The sequence below is a fragment of the Triticum aestivum genome, chromosome 1B, assembly GCF_018294505.1.
Source record: "Triticum aestivum cultivar Chinese Spring chromosome 1B, IWGSC CS RefSeq v2.1, whole genome shotgun sequence".
Classification (NCBI taxonomy): Eukaryota; Viridiplantae; Streptophyta; class Magnoliopsida; order Poales; family Poaceae; genus Triticum; species Triticum aestivum.
In genome coordinates this window covers 3,367,675-3,390,073 of record NC_057795.1, presented here as the reverse complement: position 1 = coordinate 3,390,073, position 22,399 = coordinate 3,367,675, and the positions used below count along the sequence as shown (strand labels likewise).

Here is a 22,399-nt window from a genome sequence, read left to right as displayed (position 1 = left end):
CTTCCCGTGGCGCAGCCCCTCCCCCTCCTACACTTCCTCCTCCTCCGTAGTGCTTGGTGAAGCCCTGTCGGGCAACCACGAGCTCCACCACCACGTCGTCGTGTTGCCGGAGTTGTCTCTCAACTTCTCCTCTCCCCTTGCTGGATCAAGAAGGAGGAGAAGTCCCCGGGCTATATGTGTGTTGAATGCGGAGGCGCCGTCTGTTCGGCGCTTGTATCGGATCTTCCGCGATTTGAATCGTCGCGAGTACGACTCCATCAACCGCGTTCTTGTAACGCTTCCGCTAAGCGATCTTCAAGGGTATGAAGATGCACTCCCTCTCTCTCTCATTGCTAGCATCTCCTAGATTGATCTTGGTGACACATAGGAATTTTTTTGAATTATCGCTACGTTCCCCAACAATTTTTTCCTTATTTATTTCCTGCTGGGATGGTCTTTGTCTTAGGATAAAAAACTTAGTTTTTTGTTTATTGAAAAAAGTACACTAATTAGAGAAACATTTCATGAAATTGAAAAAAGTACACTAATTGCAGGGTTGATTCAACGTAGTGCACACATAAGAGCTTGAAGTCGACGGCCAGCTACATGGAGTCATGTTGAAGGTGGAGTTGGAGTCTGCTGATGGAGGGGCTACGACGTAAGGATCCGGAGAATCGTAGCCTATTTCAGCGGGAAGGCGAGAGACACGTGGATGGACTGGGTACCAAAGGTCTGATAGAGATGTGATATTCGGCATCGGTCGGTGATGATCGATAGTTCTCTGCAGTGGGGGTTGAGGCAGTGGGGGCTAGCTACCAGGGAGACTCGACCAGGACAGCAGAGGCTCGACGCGGTGATAGCGGCGAGGCGTACGGTAAGCACGAGACACAATGCCAGACCAGGGCACTGGTGGTCAAACATGTGGTCAGACAAAGTGTACAGGGATGCTGAAGCAGTGTTGACGAGTACCAGATTCAAGTTGGTGACTGGGTCTATCGGTGCTGGAAGATGGACAGGAGTTGACCATGAAGAATCTGAGAAAGTAACGGAGAATCTGGAATTATCAAAAGCTGATAAATTTTAAAAGAAAAGTGAAAATCAAAAAAAATAAACAAAACAAAACCAAATAAAATGTAAAATGTAAAAAACTAAGAAACAAATACAAAAGAAGAAAAAAAACAGGAGAATAAAAAAGAAAATAAACAAAAGAAAATGAAAAAGGAAAAAAGGGAGAAAACTGGCTAGAATCGCCTCAACTAGGTCGTACCCCTACTAGTTACCACGAACGGGAAACGGGCAGAGTGGCTAGAGACGCCGGTCATCTCTCTGGAAACCAGAGAACGATTTCTGGCATTTCGCGGATGGGTCAGCCCAGTTGCTTGACCGAGGAGCTATTCCCTTCAGCGAGAGGATCTATCATGGGAGATCCTATGTGCCGCTCTCTGCGGCAGTTTGTCGCCCGAACGCACAGGGAGTCCACAGTTGGGCCGGCCCATGAAGTACAGACGGGCTGCGATCGCATATACTGTAGCTCAAAAAAAAAGCACACTTGCTGGGGATCAAACCCAGGAAACCTGGGGAAAGACTCAGCTACAATACCAATTGAGCTATCGAGCCTCAGAGGTGGTAACGCAGCGCAAGTCCTTAAGAACAAAATGCCAGCGCAGATCCGATATACTTTTGAAATTTCGAGCACATTTTTTTTTCGAAAAAAAACTAATGTTTTGTGAAACGCAAAAACTTCCAAATTAGTTAACGAATTGGAGATAAAAACTGAAACATTTTCCAGAAACCAACGAGGCTACCTTTAACAATATTTGGATTTGCAAACAAATTTAAGCGTTTTCTGAAGATAACAAATTGGTTAACAATATTTGAATTTGCAAACAAATTTAAAACGGAAACTTATTGGAATTTTGAACAAATGTTGGAAAAAGGAATATTTTGGATAAAAAACAAAAAAAAATCATTTGTGAGCAAAAAATAAAAGTCTGAACAAAATTTGAGAAGTGAACATGACGAACATTTTTTGCATTTATGAATTAATTTGAAAACAGGATATGTTTTTGAACTTATGAACATTTTTTTAAAGGTGAACTATTTTAGAAATATGCAAACATTTTTTTGAAAATCAAGAACATTTTTTGAACTAGTGAAATTTTTTTGAAAGCAGGATATTTTTTACTAATGATCTTTTGTTGAAAGGCCAACATTTTTTTCAAATATGCGAACATTTTTTGAGTTTGTGAACAAAATTTGTAACAGGGAAATTTTTGACAGGAGAAAATTTTTCAAATATATGAATTATTTATAATGACCATTTTTTAAAAATCTGAACAAAAAATTTATAAACAGAAACATTTTTTGAACTTTGGAACATTTTTTGAAATTGTGAACAATATTTTAAAAAGAACATTTTTTGAAACAGGAACATTTTTTAAAATTAAGAACAAAATTTGAAAATAAGGACATTTTTTGGAGCTTCTGAACATTTTTTAAAATTGGAAGCAAATAAGAAATAAACTGAAAATCGAAAAAAGGAGAGAAAAAAGGAAAAAGAAAGAAGAAACATAAAAAAGAAACAGAGTAGAAAAAAGCGTGTTCAGGAACCTTCTAGAAGTTTCCCAAAACCGTAGAAAACCGGCTGGAAACTTCTAGAAGGTTCCCAAAACCGGGAACGTTGAAACGCCTAAACGGGCCGGCCCAATCCTAACAGCCGATCGATCTTTAGTACCGGTTGGCAGCGGCCACGTGAAGAGCCTTTAGTCCCGGTTCGTGTTAAAACCGGAATTAAAGGAAGAGGCTTTAGTAACAACCTTTTAGTCCCGGTTTCAGAACCGGGACTAAAAGCCCTTATGAACAAGGAGTAACGACCTTTTTCTACTAGTGGTTGGTCGATAAGAAGACCCCAGAGTATCGATGTGGAACAACTCGCGGACGCCGCACAACACGTGGAACGTTAACACAGGCAGCATCAGACACAACGGACACCGAAAGACCGTCCACCACGCGATCAGCATAACCAACAACGACAGAGAACTCCCCTGCAAATAATGTGTCCTTAAACAAATAAGCATATACTGAACTAAGACATGCACAGTGGGAGCACACGTACACACGGGGGACACGTGCATGGGCCATACACGTCAACAAGGCACTCAGGAACATATGAGCGCATGCATGGACCCTCGGTTGCATTTGCGTGGGCCACAGCTGGGGACTGCACGTAGCCACAGGAGAGACATGCAAGGGCCATACAGCTAGGGGCTGCACGTAGTCACAGGAGAGACATGCACGTAGCCACAGGAGAGACATGCAATGGTCATACAGCTAGGGGCTGCACGTAGTCACAGGAGAGACATGCACGTAACCACGGGAGAGACATGCAAGGGCCATACAGCTAGAGGATGCACGTAGCCATAGGAGAGACATGCACGTAGCCACAATAGAGACATGCAAGGGCCATACAGCTAGGGGCTGCACGTAGCCACAGGAGAGACATGCACGTAGCCACACGAGAGACATGCAAGGGCCATACAGCTAGGGGTTGCACGTAGCCACAGGAAAGACATGCACGTAGCCACACCAGAGACATGCAAGGGCCATACAGCTAGAGGCTGCACGTAGCCACAGAAGAGACATGCACGTAGCCACAAGAGAGACATTCACGTAGCCACAGGAGAGACATGCAATGGCCATACAGCTAGGGGCTGCACGTAGTCACAGGAGAGACATGCACGTAGCCACAGGAGAGACATGCAAGGGCCATACAGCTAGGGGATGCACGTAGCCACAGGAGAGACATGCACGTAGCCATAGTAGAGACATGCAAGAGCCATACAGCTAGGGGCTGCACGTAGCCACAGGAGAGACATGCACGTAGCCACACGAGAGACATGCAAGGGCCATACAGCTAGGGGCTGCACATAGCCACAAGAGAGACATGCACGTAGCCACACGAGAGACATGCAAGGGCCATACAGTTAGGGGCTGCACGTAGCCACAGGAGAGACATGCACGTAGTCACACGAGAGACATGCAAGGGCCATACAGCTAGGGGCTGCACGTAGCCACAGAAGAGACATGCACGTAGCCACATGAGAGACATGCAAGGGCCATACAACTAGGGGCTGCACGTAGCCACAGGAGAGACATGCATAGGTCATGCACGTTAACGACACACACGTCGACACGCGGCACACGATTCACCAGCGTGGCCTGACACGCGCAAGGGAAACACGACATCCCGAAGAAACTATGACACATGCAAAACGCACAAACCATACAACTAATCAAACTAGTATGTATGCACGTGCAATGCACGTCTTAAAAGAATGGAGTGATTTTGGAGTGTGACTTGAAAAAAATATAATGGAGTGATTTTGATAAATGAAATTCCACCCACAATTGTTTTTAATATTCATACAAAAAAGTGTACATTCACATCTAAAACACTGGAGGTTCATTAAAAAAACTGTATGTTAATCTATTGTTTTTTCTTCCCATTCTCCTCCCAAACCTTCTTATCTGGGCTCAAGTCGTCATGCGCTCAAGCAGTAAAATGTAGCCCATGAGGCATCGCATATGGACCTTTTTTTTCCTGGAAGGGCCACGTGAATATTCTAGAACACAGCAGAGGCAACACCAGTCTATTGTTCATGGCGAATCCGGCTGATCTTAGCCCTTCGATTTTGGAGACCAACGGTTATGATTGAAGCTCTGGATCCATCTCAAAACTGATACACTATATAGTAGTATAGATATAGATATAGATTTAAAACAACTGTCACATCAAAAACCCCAAAAAATACCATGGTATGCATTGGACGAAAGGACACGAGGATCAACAGGAGGCACGTAGCACGCAGGCTGGCAAAAAGAGGCAGCTGCAAAAAAAAAAACGCGCCATTTTCATGAGGTTCAATCCCAACAGTAACCAGTAAGTAACGAAGCAACCACAAAATAAACGTACTAACCAATAGTATGATCAACATGACGTTTCCCAAGCCGAATCTCTTCTCTACGCCGCATAGAACCACCGCCAGAAGAGCCACCAGTCGAAGGAACACAGCCTGCAGAAGCGAAACACCTGAACCATGCAGCAGTAGAACACTAGAAAAAGAAAAAAAAATAAACAAACCAGTCGATGCATGGCAGAACGAACACCCCGACGCAGTAATTGAAGATCCGACGATTGAGAACCCGGCATGAATGCAGACCCAGCATGTTAGACCGATGGACTCGGTCTCCTCCCATCGGCCCACGATCAAGCACACGATCATCTCCACGACTCTAGTCATGTTGCGCCAGCAACCTATATGTACCCCCCTCCTCTTGTACTTGTAAGGCAACGAAAGCAATATAGCAAACTTACATGATATTAGACACCAGTTCCGATTCCTCCCCTCCACGATCGCCATGACCAACCCTGGAGGGCAAACCAACCTCCCCTCCTCCGGCGGCCCGCCAACCCCTCCTCTTCCCGGCGGCCAGCCAACAAATCCTCTCGCCGCCATTCCGCCCCCACCTCCTCTTCCCGGCGGCCAAACCACCCTCGCCCCTCCCCCTCTTTCCTTCAGCGACACCATCACATACATCACACCATTCATACCCATCGTCTTGGATCTCCATAGCCACAACTATTACCATTGGCGCCACTTGTTCGAGATTCACCTCGGCCGCTGCTCTCTTCTTCATCACATCACCGGCAATTCACCCCCGTCTCTCAAGACCCTCGGTGGCTCAAGGATGACCTCGCCATCATCCAGTGGCTGTACACGCGCATCTCCACCGAGCTCTTCAACTTGGTGGTCACCGACGGCGCGACCGCTCGCGACATTTGGGCCGAGCTTCGTCGGCTGTTCCAAGACAACCGCAACGCTCGTGTTTCCGCCCTCAACACTGAGCTCCGCACCATCACCCAGGGCGATCGACCCGTCGGCGTCTTCTGTCAGCGCATCAAGGCCATTGGCGACGAACTCCGTGAGCTTGGCGAGGTGGTCGCCGACCGCTCTCTCCTTCATGCTCTCATGAGCGGGCTTGACGAGCGGTTCGCTCAACAGGCCACCTTGATCCCGCTCCTGCGCCCACTGCCGACTCTTGTCGAGGCGCGTTCGATGCTCCAGATGGAGGAGCGGAACCAGGCGCGCAAGGCGAACACTCCGCGCCTCTTCCATGCTGCGGCTCGCCCTGCTCCCCCACCAGCGGCCGCGGTGGCGCCTTCGCCATCTCCGTCCGTCCAACCACCTCCAGGATGGCGCCCCAGCCCCAACTACAAGGGCAAAAACCCGGTGCACCGTCCCCCGAAGCCAAGCTCGGCCCCTTCTTCCTCCTCGGTTGCGCCTTCTTCTACTTCTTCAGCACCACCTGCCGCGCCTCCGCCTCCGGCCACCACCACCTGGCGCCCCGTTGCAGACCCGTGGACCTGTCTGGTGCAGGCGTGGCCCATGCCATGGTCCGCACCGCCACCTTATGGCGCTCCGCCGGCTTACAGCGGTGGATGGGCGCCCATGCTTCGTCCCTCGACCGGCGCCCCCGGCCTCCTCGGCTCGCGTCCTCCGCCGCACGCATATGCGGCATACGCGCCGCTGTACCAGGCAGCGGCGGCCTCGCCCGCGCCGCTCATGTACCCCTACGGCTTCCCCACACCATCGCCCTGGGAGCACGGCAACGCGGGCGCATCTTCATCAACTCCGACGCCGCCCGCCCCAGCCTCCACCTCGACCGCTCCGGCCTGGGATCAGGCCGCCTTCATCGCCGCCATGAACTCTCTCACCACCCAGGACACAGGTAACGACTGGATCTTCGACTCTGGTGCATCCTGCCACATGTCTGCATCTGGTACTTCTCTTTCTGCCATTCATCCTTCTGTTTTGTTTCCCTCTACTACCATTGGCGACGGCTCTTCTGTTCCTGTCACCGGCGTCGGTACCTCCTATCTCTCTCCCTCTCGTTCCCCTCTTCTTCTTCATGAAGTTCTCGTTGCACCTTCTCTCATTAAGAATCTCATATCCGTTCCTCGTTTTACCATTGACAATCAAGTTTCGGTTGAATTTGACCCCTATGGCTTGTCTGTGAAGGATCTTCGAACCAAGATGGAGCTGGCTCGGTTCAATAGCTTCGGTGACCTCTACACTGTCCATGGTGCACCCACTCCCACGCCTCATGCTATGATCGCCTCCGTCACCTTATGGCACTGTCGTCTTGGCCATCCCAGCAGCGAGACCACGACTACTCTTCTTGACGAGTTCAAGCTTCCTCACGCTCGCGAGCCGCACGATGCCTCTCTCTGTCACGCCTGCCAATTGGGCAAGCATGTTAGGTTCCCCTTTAGTGCATCTACTACTAGTAGTTCCTTTCCTTTTGAATTATTGCATTGCGACTTATGGACGTCTCCCACTCCTAGTGTATCTGGTTTCAAATATTAACTTGTTGTTCTAGATGATTACTCTCATTTTATCTGGACCTTCCCTCTGCGTGCCAAATCAGATGTTCATAGCATATTTGTCAATTTCCAACGCTATGTGTACACTCACTTTTCTCTCCCCATTCGTATCTTGCAATGTGACAACGGCCGCGAGTTCGATAACACCCGCAACCATTATTTCTTTCTTCACCATGGCATCCTCTTACGCTTCTCGTGCCCCTACACCTCGCCTCAGAATGGCAAAGCTGAGCGCTCTCTTCGAACCATTAATGACATCCTCCGAACCCTTCTTCTACAAGCATCCATGCCCACTCAATATTGGGTCGAAGCTCTTCGGCATGCCACGTTTCTACTGAATGTTCGACCGACCAAAACATGTCCCCGCTTCTCTCCTTATGACTCTCTTTTCTTAGCCCCCCCCGAACTACGCCGATCTTCCTGTCTTCGGTTGTTTATGTTACCCTAACATGTCGGCCGTCTCCCCCAACAAACTAGCCCCACGGTCGCTGCCCTGTGTTCTCCTCGGTTTTTCTGACTCTCACAAAGGCTACCGCTGCCTCCACATTCCCTCGGGCCGCGTCATTCTCTCCCGTCACGTTATTTTTGATGAGGCTACTTTTCCCTTTGCCAACCACCAGACGCCCAATTTGTCCGCCCCGCTCTCCACTCGCACGTCCCCCTCGCCGCGCCCATCCGTTCGCGACGTGCATGGCCTACATGGCCCCGTCCCATCGGGCCCCACCACCCCACCACTACCCGCTGCAATCCCACCCTCTAGCGAATCTTTTGATTCGCCCGCCCACCAATCCACTCCGATGCGCTCTGCCGTACCCACGGATCTCTTGGATCCTGCGACCACCCAACCCCCAGCTACCGGCCCCACGGATCTCTCGGATCCTGCGTCCACGCACTCCTCCGCTCCCGGTCCCGTGGATCTCTCGGATCCCGCACCCTCCCATGCAGCCGATCACGCGGTTCTCTCGCCGATCGCGTCACCGAGCCCCCATGCATCCCCACATCCCGTGTCTTCCCCTGCTACTACACCTAGCCGCACCAACCAAACTACCCCACACCATTCTTCTTCCCCCGACTCATCGCCCTCACCTATTCCGCTGCCTCCCCGCGCTGTTCCCGTCTCCATTCCTCACAATGAGCACTCCATGCGTACTCGTAGCAAAGCAGGGTTCGGGCGCCCGATTGATCGTCTCAACCTCACCGCATCTGCCTCTCCCACTCCCCTATTCCCTCTTCCTACAAGGCTGCTCTCCTGGACCCGCATTGGTTTCGCGCCATGAAAGACGAGTATGGCGCGCTCCTTCTCAATCATACCTGGACTCTCCTCCCACGTCCTTCCGGCGCTAATGTGGTCTCTGGAAAATGGGTGTTTCGTCACAAGTTCAATTCTGACGGGTCCCTCGCTCGTTACAAAGCCCGTTGGGTCTGTCGCGGTGATTCCCAACAGCCTGGTGTCGATTTTCACGAAACTTTCTCCCCGGTGGTCAAGCCTCGTACTATCCGCGTCGTCCTCAGCCTGGTTGTTTCTTCCTCGTGGCCTATCCACCAACTCGACGTCAAAAACGCATTCTTGCATGGCTCTCTCAATGAGACTGTCTACTGTCGTCAGCCTCTCAGTTTTTCTGACCCCTCCTTTCCCGACCACGTCTGCCATCTTCAAAAATCCCTCTACGGGCTCAAACAGGCGCCGCGGGCTTGGTTTCAGCGCTTCGCTTCTTTCATACAGCGCCTCGGCTTCGTCCCTTCTCGTTCTGACTCCTCTCTCTTCATCTTCCACTCCTCTTTGCACACTGCCTATTTACTCTTGTATGTTGACGATATCGTTCTCACCGCTTCCTCCGACTCTTTTCTTTCTCACATTATCTCTTCTCTCTGCACCGAGTTCTCCATGACTGATCTTGGTCCGCTCCATCACTTCCTCGCCGTCGCCGTCTCCAGATCCTCTCGGGGTCTCTTTCTCTCACAGCGCCAGTACGCCATCGACCTCCTATCCAAAGCCGGCATGCTCGAGTGTCACCCCACACGTACACCCGCCGAGACCGGCGCCAAGCTGTCCTCCACTGGCGACCCTCTTCCTGACCACACTCTCTTCCGCAGCATCACTGGCGCGCTTCAATACATCACTCTCACTCGGCCTGATATCTCTTACGTTGTCCAGCAGGCGTGCTTGCACATGCATGATCCCCGTGTTCCGCATATGAACCATGTCCGTCGTGTTCTTAGTTATCTCAAATCCACACTTGATTATGGCCTCACGATCACTCCCTCTTCACCTACGTCTCTCACCGCATACTCTGATGCAGACTGGGCGGGGTGCCCGGATACACGTCGCTCCACGTCGGGATACTGTGTTTACTTGGGTGATAATCTGATTTCATGGTCGTCCAAGCGGCAACTAACTGTTTCCAGGTCATCTGCGGAGGCCGAGTATCGTTCTGTTGCGCACGCTGTCGCTGAAACAGTATGGCTTCGCCAACTCCTCACCGAGCTCCGACGCCCAGTCCAACAGGCTACAATTGTGTATTGTGATAATGTGTCCGCTGTGTATATGTCATGTAATCCTGTTCAGCATCGTAGAACCAAACACATAGAGATAGACATACACTTTGTAAGAGAGAAGGTAGCTTTAGGTGAAGTCCGTGTTCTTCATGTACCGACCACGGCGCAGTTTGCTGACATCTTCACCAAGGGGCTGCCGTCTGCATCCTTCATCGCCATCCGCTCCAGTCTCAACGTCGTCGACGCCGCCGCTGACACTGCAGGGGGGGGGGAGGGGGAGGGTGTTAGACCGATGGACTCGGTCTCCTCCCATCGGCCCACGATCAAGCACACGATCATCTCCACGACTCTAGTCCTGTTGCGCCAGCAACCTATATGTACCCCCCTCCTCTTGTACTTGTAAGGCAACGAAAGCAATATAGCAAACTTACACAGCAGACCGAGCGGCACCACCACCCGGAGGAAGTAAATGAAGGCCCGATGATTGCAAATCCACCATATCCACCCTGCTGAGCGCGGCGACCATCATGGTGACCTCCGGCACCACGACGACCAACAGCCGAGGCACGCTCCCCGCGGGGACGACCTGCACGGCGCGGGCCATTTCCACAAGAGGAAGAATGAACCATTGAAGGCAGCTCAAATGAAGCCCAGATTATGAAACTAAAACGGCAGAAGAGGAGCCTATTTATAAGGCGGAGAAACAACAGAAGAAAAATCAAATAAACAACAAAGAGTCCAGAAGGAGCATCTCTAGAAAAAAAACGATTAAGGCGGTGAGGACGGAAAAACAATGCGGCAACACCTGTAGAAGACAGCGCAAAATCTAGCGCAGGACACGGCAAGCATGCAGGAAAAATAAAGGTGGCTGCTAGGCGCCATCCGGATGTAGAAAAAGCAAACAACATCCACCTCTAGGCTTCTCCTCGGTTTCGTTTTTGCATGTTCGTCGGCAATGTAATGTGTTGGCTCATGTTTTAGCTAGGTCTTGTTTTAACTCTTCTGGTCTTTGTGTTTTCAATTCTGCTCCGGAGTGTATCCAGGAAGCTTTGTATGACTTTGTTTTTTAGTCAATAAAGGGCCGACATTCAAAAAAAAAAAAAACAACATCCACCTCCTGGACCGTACGATCTAGGCATCCTTAACCGTCGATGAAAGTCAATGCTACGTGGTCTCCTTCCTCTGTCTTCTCTACACTACCACGACCATAGCACATAGAAACTCTGGTGGACACGCAGCGCGGTGGCACCGTCACAGCACCGGCTTGAAGCACCGACGGGCTCGCAGCACGGCGCCACCGCCGCAGCACTGGCTCGCAGCATCGCCGGAGCAGCCCGAGCCGCCATTGCAGCAAAGCGTCGCAGCAGTTGAGCCGTCATGGCAATCGAGATGCTACCGCAACACCGGCTCCCAGCACGGCGGCACCCATCACAGCATCGGCTCACAGCTTTACCTTGCTGGCGTTGCTGCAGCGGTTCGTCGACGACCACTGCTGCAAGTCCCCTCGTCGCAGCACCGTTGCTTCCCTCGCCGTCGCCGCCGACCTTGCAACATCTTGCCATCATGCTTCTTCGTACGTCGTTGCAACATCTCCGGCTCACCAGAATGCTGCTCGCAGCTCGCTGCACCGTGGCGTCCTCGCCGCAGCTCTGCTTTGAGCACGCATCGCAGCACGGCGACGTGCCGGCGTCCCTACAGCTCCGCCTCGCGGCACGCACCGGAGCAAGCCGCTATCTCGCACAGCGCGGCGGCGCCATTTACAACACTGGTGGAGCCTCGCCAGTTTCCGTGGGATTGCATCACCTGGTCATGGCGAGGAGCGCGGAGCAGCATATGAGCAGGGAAAAAAGAGGATAAGGGAAATGAGAGATTGCCGTTGCGCGTGGGGAGAAGATAAGGAAGGAAGAGATGGGCACATGGGCGGGACCCAGGCGACGCATGTCGCACGAACGAGCCGGCTGCCGAACGAGCGGTGTGCATCCGGCTGTAATCCAATAGTTTCCAAAAATAAATCAGTCAATCGGATAGGCAGAAGAGGACACAAGACACAGATACTACTGACCCAAACGGACGCTAAATTGCTACGCACATCCAGAGAAAAGAAAACGGTTTTGCTATTTTACAGCTGACTGTTTTGCAATTCGCCAACATTCAAGTCGTTGTCCGTCCGTTCCTGCACGGAGATTCGCGCTGGTCTTGTTGCCGGGTCCGTTTTTTTTGTGTTGTGCGGTTTTCTCTGTGCCCGATATCGCCGCGCCCGGCCGGCTCTGATTTTTGTCTCGTTTGAATTTGGGGTAGCGTGCCTTTCCTCCCTTTTCATTTCGTCCTCTCTGTTTGGATAAGGCTGAGGGGGAGCTCGAGCGGCGGAGCAGGAGGCGATTCTCCCCGTCCATGGCGATTTCGAGACCTTCCCCCACTCGAGCTTGATTTCTCTCCCCTTCCCCTTCGCTCCCCGGTGTCGCGGTTGGTTGTTCCTCTCTCTCTCTCTCCCCGTCGCGCGCTTGTGTTGTTCTGCTCTTGTTCGTCCCAGATCTAGGTCAGTTCATGTCGCCCTCTCGCGCATGTGGTGCAGCCGCTAGATTGCTAGGCTTCTGGTTGTTGTGGCCGTCCCGCGCGCGCTGCTGTTTGTACTGTTTGTAGATGCAGCGGCTTTGTCCCCCTTTTGTCTGTGGAGGTGTAGCTGTTCATGTAGATGAGAGGGCGGTCTGTAGATGTTCCTGTAGGTGCTCGTGTTCCTGTAGGCGCGAGGGATTCTGTAGATGTTTCTGTAGATGTTCCTGTAGGTGCTCATGTTCCTGTAGGTGAGAGGGCGATCTGTAGGTGCTCATGTACTTGTAGCTGCTCATGTTCCTGTAGCTGATGGGGATTCTGTAGATGTAGCTTGGCGGATACCTGTAGTTGTAGCATGCGGGATGTTGTAGATGTACTGGTAGATGTCTAGCTCGTTCCTGCTCGTGTCGGGATGCTCCCTGATGCTTCTGCGTGTTTTCCTGCTCTTGCCCCTGCTCATGTACTGGTAGATGCTAGGTGCTCGTGTCAAGCTCCTTTTTTGTATTCAAATGAATTAGCCTCCTGATTTGTTGTTGGAGGTGTAGTTCTCCTTTGTACCATGTTTGTTTTTCTTCTATCAGGAATGAATTTTAAGTTTAATTTCTGTGTACTTTTGGCTCGGCCCTTTTCAGTGTTGTCAATTGTTTGATCAGACCTTTTCAGTGTCGTCACAGACTTCCAGTGTAATATCAGTTTTGTAGTCTTACAGGGGTAATTTCTCCCAGTTTGTATAGTGTAATTAACCTTGAATTTCTAGGGTGATTTTTTATTGTAATTGCAGTGTAGTTTTATGTGTAATTTTCCCAGATTTTCATTGTAACTTTATGTCAGTTTTACTGTGTAATTCATCTCAGATTTACAGACTTTAAGTGTATTTTAGCCGTCTTAATTCTACTGTGATTTTTTCTCATTTTTTGCATTGTAATGTAATTTCTCTCAGTCTTGCAGCATAACCTGTCCCAGATTTTATGTGTAATTTGAGTGGATTTTCTCACAGTGTAGTTCATCCAGCATTTCGTACTTTTAAGTGTAATTTACTTATTTAATTCCAGTGTAATTTTGGTGGATTTTACAGTGTAGTTCATCCTAACTTTACAGTGCATTGTACCCATTTAATTCCAGTGTAATTTTAGTGGATTTTCCAGTGTAATTTGTTTGTAGTTTCAGTGTAACTTATTCTAACTTTACAGTGCAGTGTACCCATTTAATTCCAGTGTAATTTTAGTGGATTTTACAGTGTAATTTGATTTGTAGTTTCAGTGTAATTTATTTTAACTTTACAATGCAGTGTACCCATTTTAATTCCAGTGTAATTTTAGTGGATTTTCCTGTGTAATTCGGTTGTAGTTTCAGTGTAACTTATTCTAACTTTACAGTGCAGTGTACCCATTTAATTCCAGTGTAATTTTAGTGGATTTTACAGTGTAATTTGATTTGTAGTTTCATTGTAATTTATTTTAACTTTACAGTGCAGTGTACCCATTTTAATTCCAGTGTAATTTAAGTGGATTTTTCAGTGTAATTTGATTGTAGTTTCAGCGTAATTTATTCTAACTTTACAGTGCAGTGTACCCATTTAATTCCAGTGTAATTTTAATGGATTTTTCAGTGTAATTTGATTGTAGTTTCAGTGTAATTTATTTTAACTTTACAGTGCAGTGTTCCCATTTTAATTCCAGTGTAATTTGAGTGGATTTTTCAGTGTAATTTGATTGTAGTCTCAGTGTAATTTTATGTTCCATTTACAGGTTTAAATGGGTAGGCTACGGAAAGTGTCTCATCAGGATGTTCCATTAGTATCATCTTTAGAGAGTGCAGATTCAGTGGATGAAGCTTTTGTGCCTAATGATTTTGCAGAAGATGGTTCTCATCCTGTGTGTGTCTCCGGTAGTTACTTATTTATGTTTCTTTTCTTTGTTGTTTAATTTCTTTATCTTTTAGCTTTGATTTAATTATTTTTGGTCTGTTTTATTTCTTCTTTGTTTGCAGGATCTATCTCGAGATGAAGGAGAGTTCGACAAGGCTCTTTTGAAGTTCTATCTCAATCAAGTATGTTCTTTCTTTTCTTTTTACTTCTTTCTTTCTTTTGTTAATTTGGCTTTTTTCTTTTTGGTGACATTTGTGTTTTTTGTCATTTCAGAAAGTAAAATGCTTAAAGAGGAAACTATCATCTGCTTCTAGGAGGAATGTGGTTAGTTCCCCATATCTATTTAAATGTCCTGTATTTTCGTGCTCTCATATAATGTTAGTTTTTGCTTTTCCAGATGATAGCTTCATGTAGTATATTTTATATGTAATTTACCTTGGTAGCATGTAATGTTTTCTGTCCTCCGTAGTTTTGTTGTTCTTCTGTAATACAAAGGTAACCACAGAAGTTTGGTTTTCAGAGTTTTCAACCGTAGTTGTGTTGTTTATGCGTTAGTTGTGTACTTTTATTTAAGTACTGTTGTAATCTGAATGTATTAATGTTTTCTTCCTTGTGTATTTTCTTAGTTTTATTGGTTTCGGTTCTATCCTATGTTTTTCATTTGTGTCTCTCTTTTTGTTGTTTTGTAGAGGCAGAAACAATCTACTTATTTCCCCACTTGTTCCACTTTCACTAGATATTCTGGGAAGTTCTTCTCTGGTGTTGTTGCTGGAATGTGTCCTAGGTATCAGAATGTCATCCAGACATATGGCATGGGCTATCTCTTAAACTTTGTTAGGACCGAGGTCCCCCTTAGGCTAGTGAAGTGGCTTGCTAGTAGGTTTGATGTCCCTTCATCTGAATTCCAGTTCGAAAGGAAATTTATCCCAATGACCAAGTATGATATCCACAATATCCTTGACCTCCCAGTAGATGGTGAGCCACTTGTGTCTGATCCTGAGTCTGGACGTGATTTTATCCTGTCTCACTTCAATGTTTCTAGTATTCCTCCTGTCTCTTTCTTCGCCAACAAGCTTAAATCCACCGAAGTCGAGTTGTCTGATGAAGACATTTTCATTTGCTTCATGATTGTTGCGTTGTCCTCATTCCTTTGTCCCAACTCTAGCCTCAGTCCTAGCCCGAAGTACCTGCATATTTTCAGGGATTGTTCTTCTCTGTGCAACTATGATTTGTCCGGATATGTTTATGAGTGGTTGTTGAGCAGCATCAAAAAGTTCAAGAATTCCACTAAAGTTGCTTCTAAAAGATCAGTGACGTTTGGTGGTTGTCACTATGCTTTTGTTGTAAGTCTTGTTCTATTTCTTTACTTTTATTTTAAGTTTTTTATGTTATTTCCTTTAATCTCTTTCTTGCGTGGTTGTTTATAGGTTTGTTACCTTGACCAACTTAATTTCGGTCTCCATTCTGTCCCTGATGTCAAGCCCTGGATTCTAGCATGGAGAGGTAACAAAGTTAAGCAATTTTCAGAGCTTGACAGAAACAATAGCCGCTCTTATGGCAAGAGGCCTCTAAAGCGGTTGTTTGCTCCAGTTAATCCGCAGGTTTGTTATTTTTGTTCTTTTGTTTTAAATTTAAAATTATTTTTTTGCTTGTTTATGTTTTCAGTATGTTCTCATATGGAATTACTCCTTCTCGTTCTAGAAGTCTATCGAGAAATCTTCAGCAAGCAAAGATGGTGATGTTCCCCTTTGTAGTGACATGCTTTTTGAAATGAATGTGCAGAAATCCTTCGGTGCTCGTTTTGGGTTTGAGGTTAGTGTAGTTTTGGGTTTGTACTTTCTGCTCTTTTCCACTTGTTGCTTTGGTTCTTTTAATTGTGTTGTTTTATTGAACTTTTTTCAGGCTGCTCAAGTAGTCATAAACCTTGTTCAATCTAGGAACAAAGACAAGCCCAAGCTATTTGTAGAATGGTCACAGTCCCTTGTAATTGACGTTCTAGAATGCTTATCACTCTCTACTCTAAATGCCAAATCTGTCCCGATACCTAAAGTTTATTCAAGTGAGGGTCATTCTCTCAACAAGTTCTCTTTTGGTTAGTTCCTTTTTGAAGTTCTTTCCTGTTTTGTTATTATTTTCTGATTTATGTATTTCTTGCTTGTATGATCTTACTTTTTTGTCCTTCCGCATGTTGTTTCTTTATCCTTTTTGCAGGCGCCAAGTCTGTCTCTATTCAATCTTTCATTGGTGAGAGGAAGTGTGAGACTGTTGTTGAGAAATCATCTCCTGAAGTCCAGCAGCAAATCCCCAATTTGAATGAAGCTTCTCCTTTTGTTTCTGGTGTTGTTAGTGTTGGGGGTTTTCACAACCCAGTAGTTTTATCTAGTTCATCTCGAGCTCCTAAAGTGTGTGATGAGGTATTATACACTTTGTATTTAGTGCTTCTTCTTTTTTGTCTTATATTCGCTTGATGATTTAGTATTTTTTTTCTTTTTTTATTTTCTTTTGCAGGGCGTGGTAAATGAGGCAAATGTTGAAGCTGCAATTCCAGTGGCGGATTTATCTTCTATAAAAAGTCCTTCTCATTCTATAGGTCTGAGCTTTTCTTTTCTCTTATTTAAATTCTTGTATTCTTCATTTTCCTTTTTATTTGTGTCTTGTTTATTTTTTTCTTCACCTGTGCTTGTATCTTCTCTTTTTGTAGGTATATCCCCTTCAACGACGCGGTGTGCAATTCCTGTTGTTGGTTCTACTTTGGAGCCCTCAGGTCCTTTGTGTGTTTATTTATTTTTCTTGGTATAGTTTGATATTGTTTTGAAACAATTTCTGTAACTCACCCTCTTGTTTTGTGTTTTGTGTAGCTGGTCTTATTAAGAAATGCGAACCCAAGTCCGATGATAATGGTTTCCAAAGACCCACTTTTGCTCAGTTAAATCGCACTCTTAGTGTTCAATCTAATGGCGATGTTACCAATGGTGAGCCCAATGATAAAGAGGTCGATAATTCTTTTGGAGAACCGTCCCCTCTGGTTCCTATTCGCTTGTCGCAGCGTTTCCATAATGCGGTTAGCATCTCCCATTGTACTCCCATTGTAATCTTTTTTGGAACATTAGTAGTGATTTTGTTTGGTTGTATTTTGTTTAGCTAGGTGATGTTGAGTGCTCTCAGTATGTTGTTGAAAGATTTATGAATTCGCTGGATCCCCGAAATTATGAGGTAATTATTTCTGAATTTTATTTACTTTCTTTGTTTTTTCAGTAGTTGGTTTTGTTTGTATTCTGATTTTTTGGATTGTTTATTTGTTGTGTTTTCAGGATTGCGTTGAAATGGCCGCTTTGCCTAATTTTAAAGTTTCCAAGTCAACTCACTGCTCAAGCCACCCTACTAATGAGGTTTGTTGTCAAGCTTGTGTCAACTTTCTTGTATTTTTTCTTTTTGCTTTCTGATTTGTTGTTTCTTAGGTCTTGTCTAATGTACTGATTCTCTAATGCTTCTTGCATGTTTAATCAATGTAGGTTAAAGAGCTACAAGACGACATTCAAATTGTAGGCACTTCTAGTTTTGCTGCTAGGTGTCAACAGCTCTCAAGATCTAATGATGTTGCTTACAACAAGCTCAAGAACTTTACAGCACCTCAATCAACTAGTTGTAATCCTAGGAAGCAACAAGTATTTTCATCTTTCTCTTCCTTCTCCCTTGTTCTTCTTTATTTTTTAAATGTCTTCACCCTTCAAGTTGTTGTGCTTATCCTTTCTTTCTTTTGCTATTTTTATGTTGTTAGGCTATTTCTAGCCCAGAAGTAGAGATCTTGTCATCCGGGAGTGCCCCTAGACCTCCTTCAGCTGCTCCTGTTCCTAAAGCTCATGCACAATCTTCCATTGTTCTTAGTGGTTCATCTCACGGTCATGTACCTCGGAGGATGATTGTTCCTGGCAGATATACCTCAGATCCATATGTTGCTCAGGGTAATAAGTTTCCTGTTGCTAATCAAGAAAGGCGTCACCACCTTGCAATGGTGGAAATAGGAACGCATGAAACTTGGTGCAAGTATGTTCTTTTGCTCTCTATTTTCATTGTTTGCGTTTGTAGATTTTCTATGTAACTTCTCTTTTTCTAGGTCTACTGTTTCTTTAATTCATTCTTTTTAGCTTTAGGATGAATTAATTTTTGGTTTGGTTTTCTATATTCCCCTAGGTTTGAAGCAATTCGATATGACCGAGCTTACTGTAGCTACCGAAATCTTGCAACTTTGAAGTCCAAAGAAGATGTGGATAATTTCTTGATTCTGTGTGTCTGTCGTTATCTTTTCAAACAATCTCATCCATCAGCTTCAAAGAAGCACTTCTTTTTCTCTTACATTGGGGTAAGTTGTATGTATGTTATCTTTTTTCTTATTCGTCCTTACATTGGGGTAATTGTTGTTTTTTGCTTTTTCAGGAAACCATTTTGAGTGGTGTTAATATTGAGATTGTAGCTAATGCATTTCATGGTGCAAATAGTGCTTTTGCAATGTGGAGAAGTAATCTGGTAAGTAGTTTTTTGTCTCTTCTTTTCAGCTCATTTCCCCTTCTTCTAGTTTGCCTCTTTTTCCTGTTCTATTCATTGATGATGAAAATTATTCTTGTGTTGTTTTTGCAGCTTTTTTTCCTATTGCTCGGGATCAGCACTGGTTTACTTTCGTTGTTTGCTTGAAGGAGAGGGCATTCGCATTTCTTGATTCTGCTTATGGGCCAAAGTCTCATTTTCACAAGGAAGTTCGTGATGCAATGGTATTCAAAAAGAAATTGAGTGATTCATTCGATGGATCAAAATGTTATTGTTACTTAGACTGGTGATTTTTGTCTTCGATGCAGATTGAAAATTTCATAAGCATCTGGGATCAGGTTGTGACTCCTGTCATGCGCACTCGTATTGACTTTGAAAATTTTGATATTGTTTACCCTAGTGTACCTCAGCAAGATAATTGGTACTTCTTCTCTTTTCTCTTTTCAGTGCACCTTCTATTAATTTTCTTTTTGGTTTTGTTATCATTTTGGTTTAATTTTATTTCTTTGTCATCTCTTCTTTCAGCCATGATTGTGGTGTTTTCTCTATCATGTATCTGAAGTATTGGACTCCCAGGACCCCAATTGGAAATATGTTTGGTCCTGCTGATATCGACAACATAAGAATCAGATTGGCTAATGAGTTGTATTTCAGTACATTCAACAGCGTTGACAAGACTTTTGTTACAGACTTCTTTGGTGATGTGAGTTTTTAGTACTTTTTTCTGCTTTTTTCTGAATTTCCTTTGATGCTTACGTAAGCTGTAGAACGTAATACAGATGGAAACAATGTTTTTCAGCATAAAACAATGTTTGCCTATTTTTGTTGTACAGGTCAAGACTTAGAGTTTATGGGAGATGCATTGGAAGATAGAAGGCTCTGCTTAGTTTTGAGCTATAGATATTGTTTCTGGACGTTTTTATAGATTGTAATACTACTTTTGAGGCCATCTTGTTGTTGATGGTTTGGTGTTTTCCATTGGTTTGTAAGCCGACAATATAGTAGTCCCGAAACAATGACTCTTTTGTAATAGTATGCAATGTTATGTTCTTCTGTCTGTATCTGTTGCTTTTGTTCTTTGTGTTTATTTTCCTTTTATTTCTTTACTGTTGCATGTTTGTTTCTCATTTCAGTTGAATGTTCTCTGAAGTCAAGGTTCTTACCCAGCCCCCTTTGTTGCTTAAGTGTTTTTTGTGTGTATAGGTTCTAGTTTTATTATGTTCCTAACAATTAATCTCTTCTTTTAATTTCAGTGAAGGTGCAATATTTGTTCCTGGCAGGTTTCAATATCTGCAACTACAATCATCTCTTCGTCCTGTAATGTGAGCTTTCTGTACTTTTACTCTTCCCATTTATTTTCGTGTTGTATTTTATTATGTTATCATTTTTTGTACAGGTAAAATAATGCTAAATAATCGTTAACTTTTTTGTCTACTTGCCTTTCTGGAATTTGAATGTATCATAATTTAATGAAATTTTGAATTCGGCTAGGCTGTCTGAAATTAGGTACCAGAATAAGATATTGCTAATACATTAGTAGTACTCCCTCTCACTACTAACCTTTCTCCTAGTTTTCCTTCTAATCATAAGACATTCGTACTACATTTGTAGTATTCCCGCTCACTCCTAATCCTACTCATCTTTGTTCTGTCTTCTTTTCTTCTTCTCTCATATTCTGCTATCTTGTTTTCTTCATTCTTTCGGAGGTTCTACTATAGGATTGTGTTGCGCCGTCATATTGCCCTTCCTCTTGTTGTTGCTCCTCTGGTTGCCTCCTTTGTTCTCTGCACCTGTGTTCAGTGTCCACTATTAATTTATTTTCTTGCAATCAAGTATATCTCATTTCAATATTTTATAACTTACCTTTCTTGACATTCCTTGGGTTCGACTGCTTTGCTTGTTTCCTTTTTGGCTTGTTGTATTGTCGAGGTTTGTGCAATTCTTCAGCGTGTGACTTTCAGACCCGCAATGTGAGCATTTGTAGAACTTGTTCTGCTTTATTGCTTCGCGAATAGTTAGCATCCTTGGTCTACCTTTTGTTTTCGCTATATCTGGTTCTTGTATTGTGAATGATGGTGTTGTTGTTTCTCCTTCTCCTGCTGTTGGTACGAATGTAACTGTTCTTGTTGCTACACTCTGTCCCCCATCTGTTGTTTCTTCTTCATCATCCATTTCCCGGAGCCTTTTTTGTATCCTGTCTAATTCTCCCAGCAGATATTCATACTTCCTCTTCTTCTTTGAAGCTATTGATGCCACATGCACCAATTTCCTTGCCAACACATTGTACCTTAGTGTGGAGTTCTCAGCTGCAACAGCTGGTGTCTTTGTAACATCTAGCTTGTAGTCATTTTTCCTCCATCTATCAATGATGTATTTTTTTGGTATCTTCTCAATGTTGAGATGTATCATTACTCGAAGTATGTGTGAGCACAACAGTCCATCTTTCTGGAATGTGCAACAAATGCAAGAGTATTCTTCTTCTTTCAATCCAACTTGCACTAGGTATAACCTTTTCCGGAGTTCCTTTAGAGGGTAGTTTTCAGCCTGGGCAACAATGTAGTATTTGTCCTTTTCTTGTTCAAAGACATGCAACCTTGTTGTATCTGCCATCTTAAACTGGAATTTTCTGAATATTCCAAGGTTGTACATCTCATGTGCTTGCCTTTCTATGCTGTATTTTGACCAGAAGGATTTCCTTGCAACCTTCTTGTTTCTGGAAACATGGTCACATTCTTCTTCCCTGTCATGCACAACATCAAGTATCCGGTCATACTCTCTTAAAAAGCTAGTAGCACTAAATTTAGCCTCAACCCCTTTCTTGAAAAGGGCATTAGTTCCTTCACTTCTAGCTGTAGTTTGAATGAATGGGAAGAACTTGTCCTTGAAATACACTGGTATGAACTTTTTCCTGTTTTCCCACATGTCGCCGAAGTACTTTATGTGGTGAACTTGGTATTTCTCTATCATTTCTTGCCAGTCTGTTTCAAATTCTTCTACAGTCAAGGAGTTGTCCACAATGTCCTGGAAATCTTCATAGAGGCCTTCATTAGCTTGGAAACAAGGCCCAACTTTCTCCTCTGCCTTTTTCTTTATGTGAAACAGGCAGCTCCTATGGGTAGCATTAGGAAATACTTGTTCAATAGCTCCTTGCATTGCCTTGTCCTGATCTGTAATTATCGATATAGGATGCTTGCCTCCCATAGCCATCAGGAATTGTTCAAACAACCAAGCAAACGTGTCTTTTGTCTCATTGATAATGAATGCACAAGCAAACAAGTATGTGTTGCCGTGTGGGGATACTCCCACAAACGGTGCAAACGGTAAGTTGTACTTGTTTGTTAGGAATGTAGTGTCAAAACTTATGCAATCTCCACATATGTCATACATCATTCTTGACCTCACATCTGTCCAGAATAAGCTTCTCACTTTATTCTCTCCATCAAGCTCAAACGAGTAGCAAAAGCCAGGATTTTCTGTTTGCTTCTTGTTGAACATTTGCACTACTTCCATCATGTCAGAGT

At 45.0% G+C, this 22,399-nt stretch overlaps 1 protein-coding gene and 1 long non-coding RNA gene across 6 annotated transcripts; one reads left to right on the top strand and one right to left on the bottom strand.

Annotated features, from left to right (window-relative positions):
- Positions 1–4,359: 4,359 nt before the first annotated feature.
- Positions 4,360–5,081, bottom strand: LOC123083287 (uncharacterized). Its single transcript, XR_006439264.1, has 2 exons — positions 4,956–5,081; positions 4,360–4,865 (listed from the first exon to the last, which is right to left on the bottom strand). It is a non-coding gene; the product is annotated as an uncharacterized lncRNA (long non-coding RNA).
- A 7,096-nt stretch (positions 5,082–12,177) lies between these two features.
- LOC123102572 (uncharacterized) lies at positions 12,178–19,939 on the top strand. Of its 5 annotated transcripts, XM_044523999.1 has the most exons (22): positions 12,178–12,382; positions 14,218–14,343; positions 14,459–14,518; positions 14,610–14,660; positions 15,026–15,679; positions 15,764–15,937; positions 16,038–16,148; positions 16,239–16,428; positions 16,548–16,750; positions 16,845–16,926; positions 17,038–17,100; positions 17,195–17,397; positions 17,478–17,549; positions 17,648–17,725; positions 17,849–18,001; positions 18,115–18,380; positions 18,528–18,696; positions 18,771–18,860; positions 18,972–19,102; positions 19,187–19,299; positions 19,404–19,581; positions 19,712–19,939. In XM_044523999.1, the coding sequence occupies exons 2-19, from the start codon at positions 14,224–14,226 to the stop codon at positions 19,023–19,025; spliced, it is 2,793 nt and encodes a 930-aa protein (XP_044379934.1). In that variant the 5' UTR covers positions 12,178–12,382; positions 14,218–14,223; the 3' UTR covers positions 19,026–19,102; positions 19,187–19,299; positions 19,404–19,581; positions 19,712–19,939. The 5 variants fall into 5 exon arrangements, with proteins under 5 accessions (XP_044379934.1, XP_044379917.1, XP_044379909.1 ...); XM_044523982.1 differs by having other exon boundaries at positions 16,041–16,148; positions 16,845–17,100; XM_044523974.1 differs by having other exon boundaries at positions 16,845–17,100.
- The last annotated feature ends 2,460 nt before the right edge of the window (positions 19,940–22,399 follow it).

Excerpts from the sequence above, each read along its gene's own strand:
- LOC123102572 (XM_044523974.1), top strand. The coding sequence starts at position 14,224 with ATGGGTAGGCTACGGAAAGTGTCTCATCAGGATGTTCCATTAGTATCA. Across the intron at positions 14,661-15,025 it reads CTGCTTCTAGGAGGAATGTG|AGGCAGAAACAATCTACTTA; the intron begins GTTAGTTCCCCA and ends GTTGTTTTGTAG. Across the intron at positions 16,751-16,844 it reads CTCCTAAAGTGTGTGATGAG|GGCGTGGTAAATGAGGCAAA; the intron begins GTATTATACACT and ends TTTCTTTTGCAG.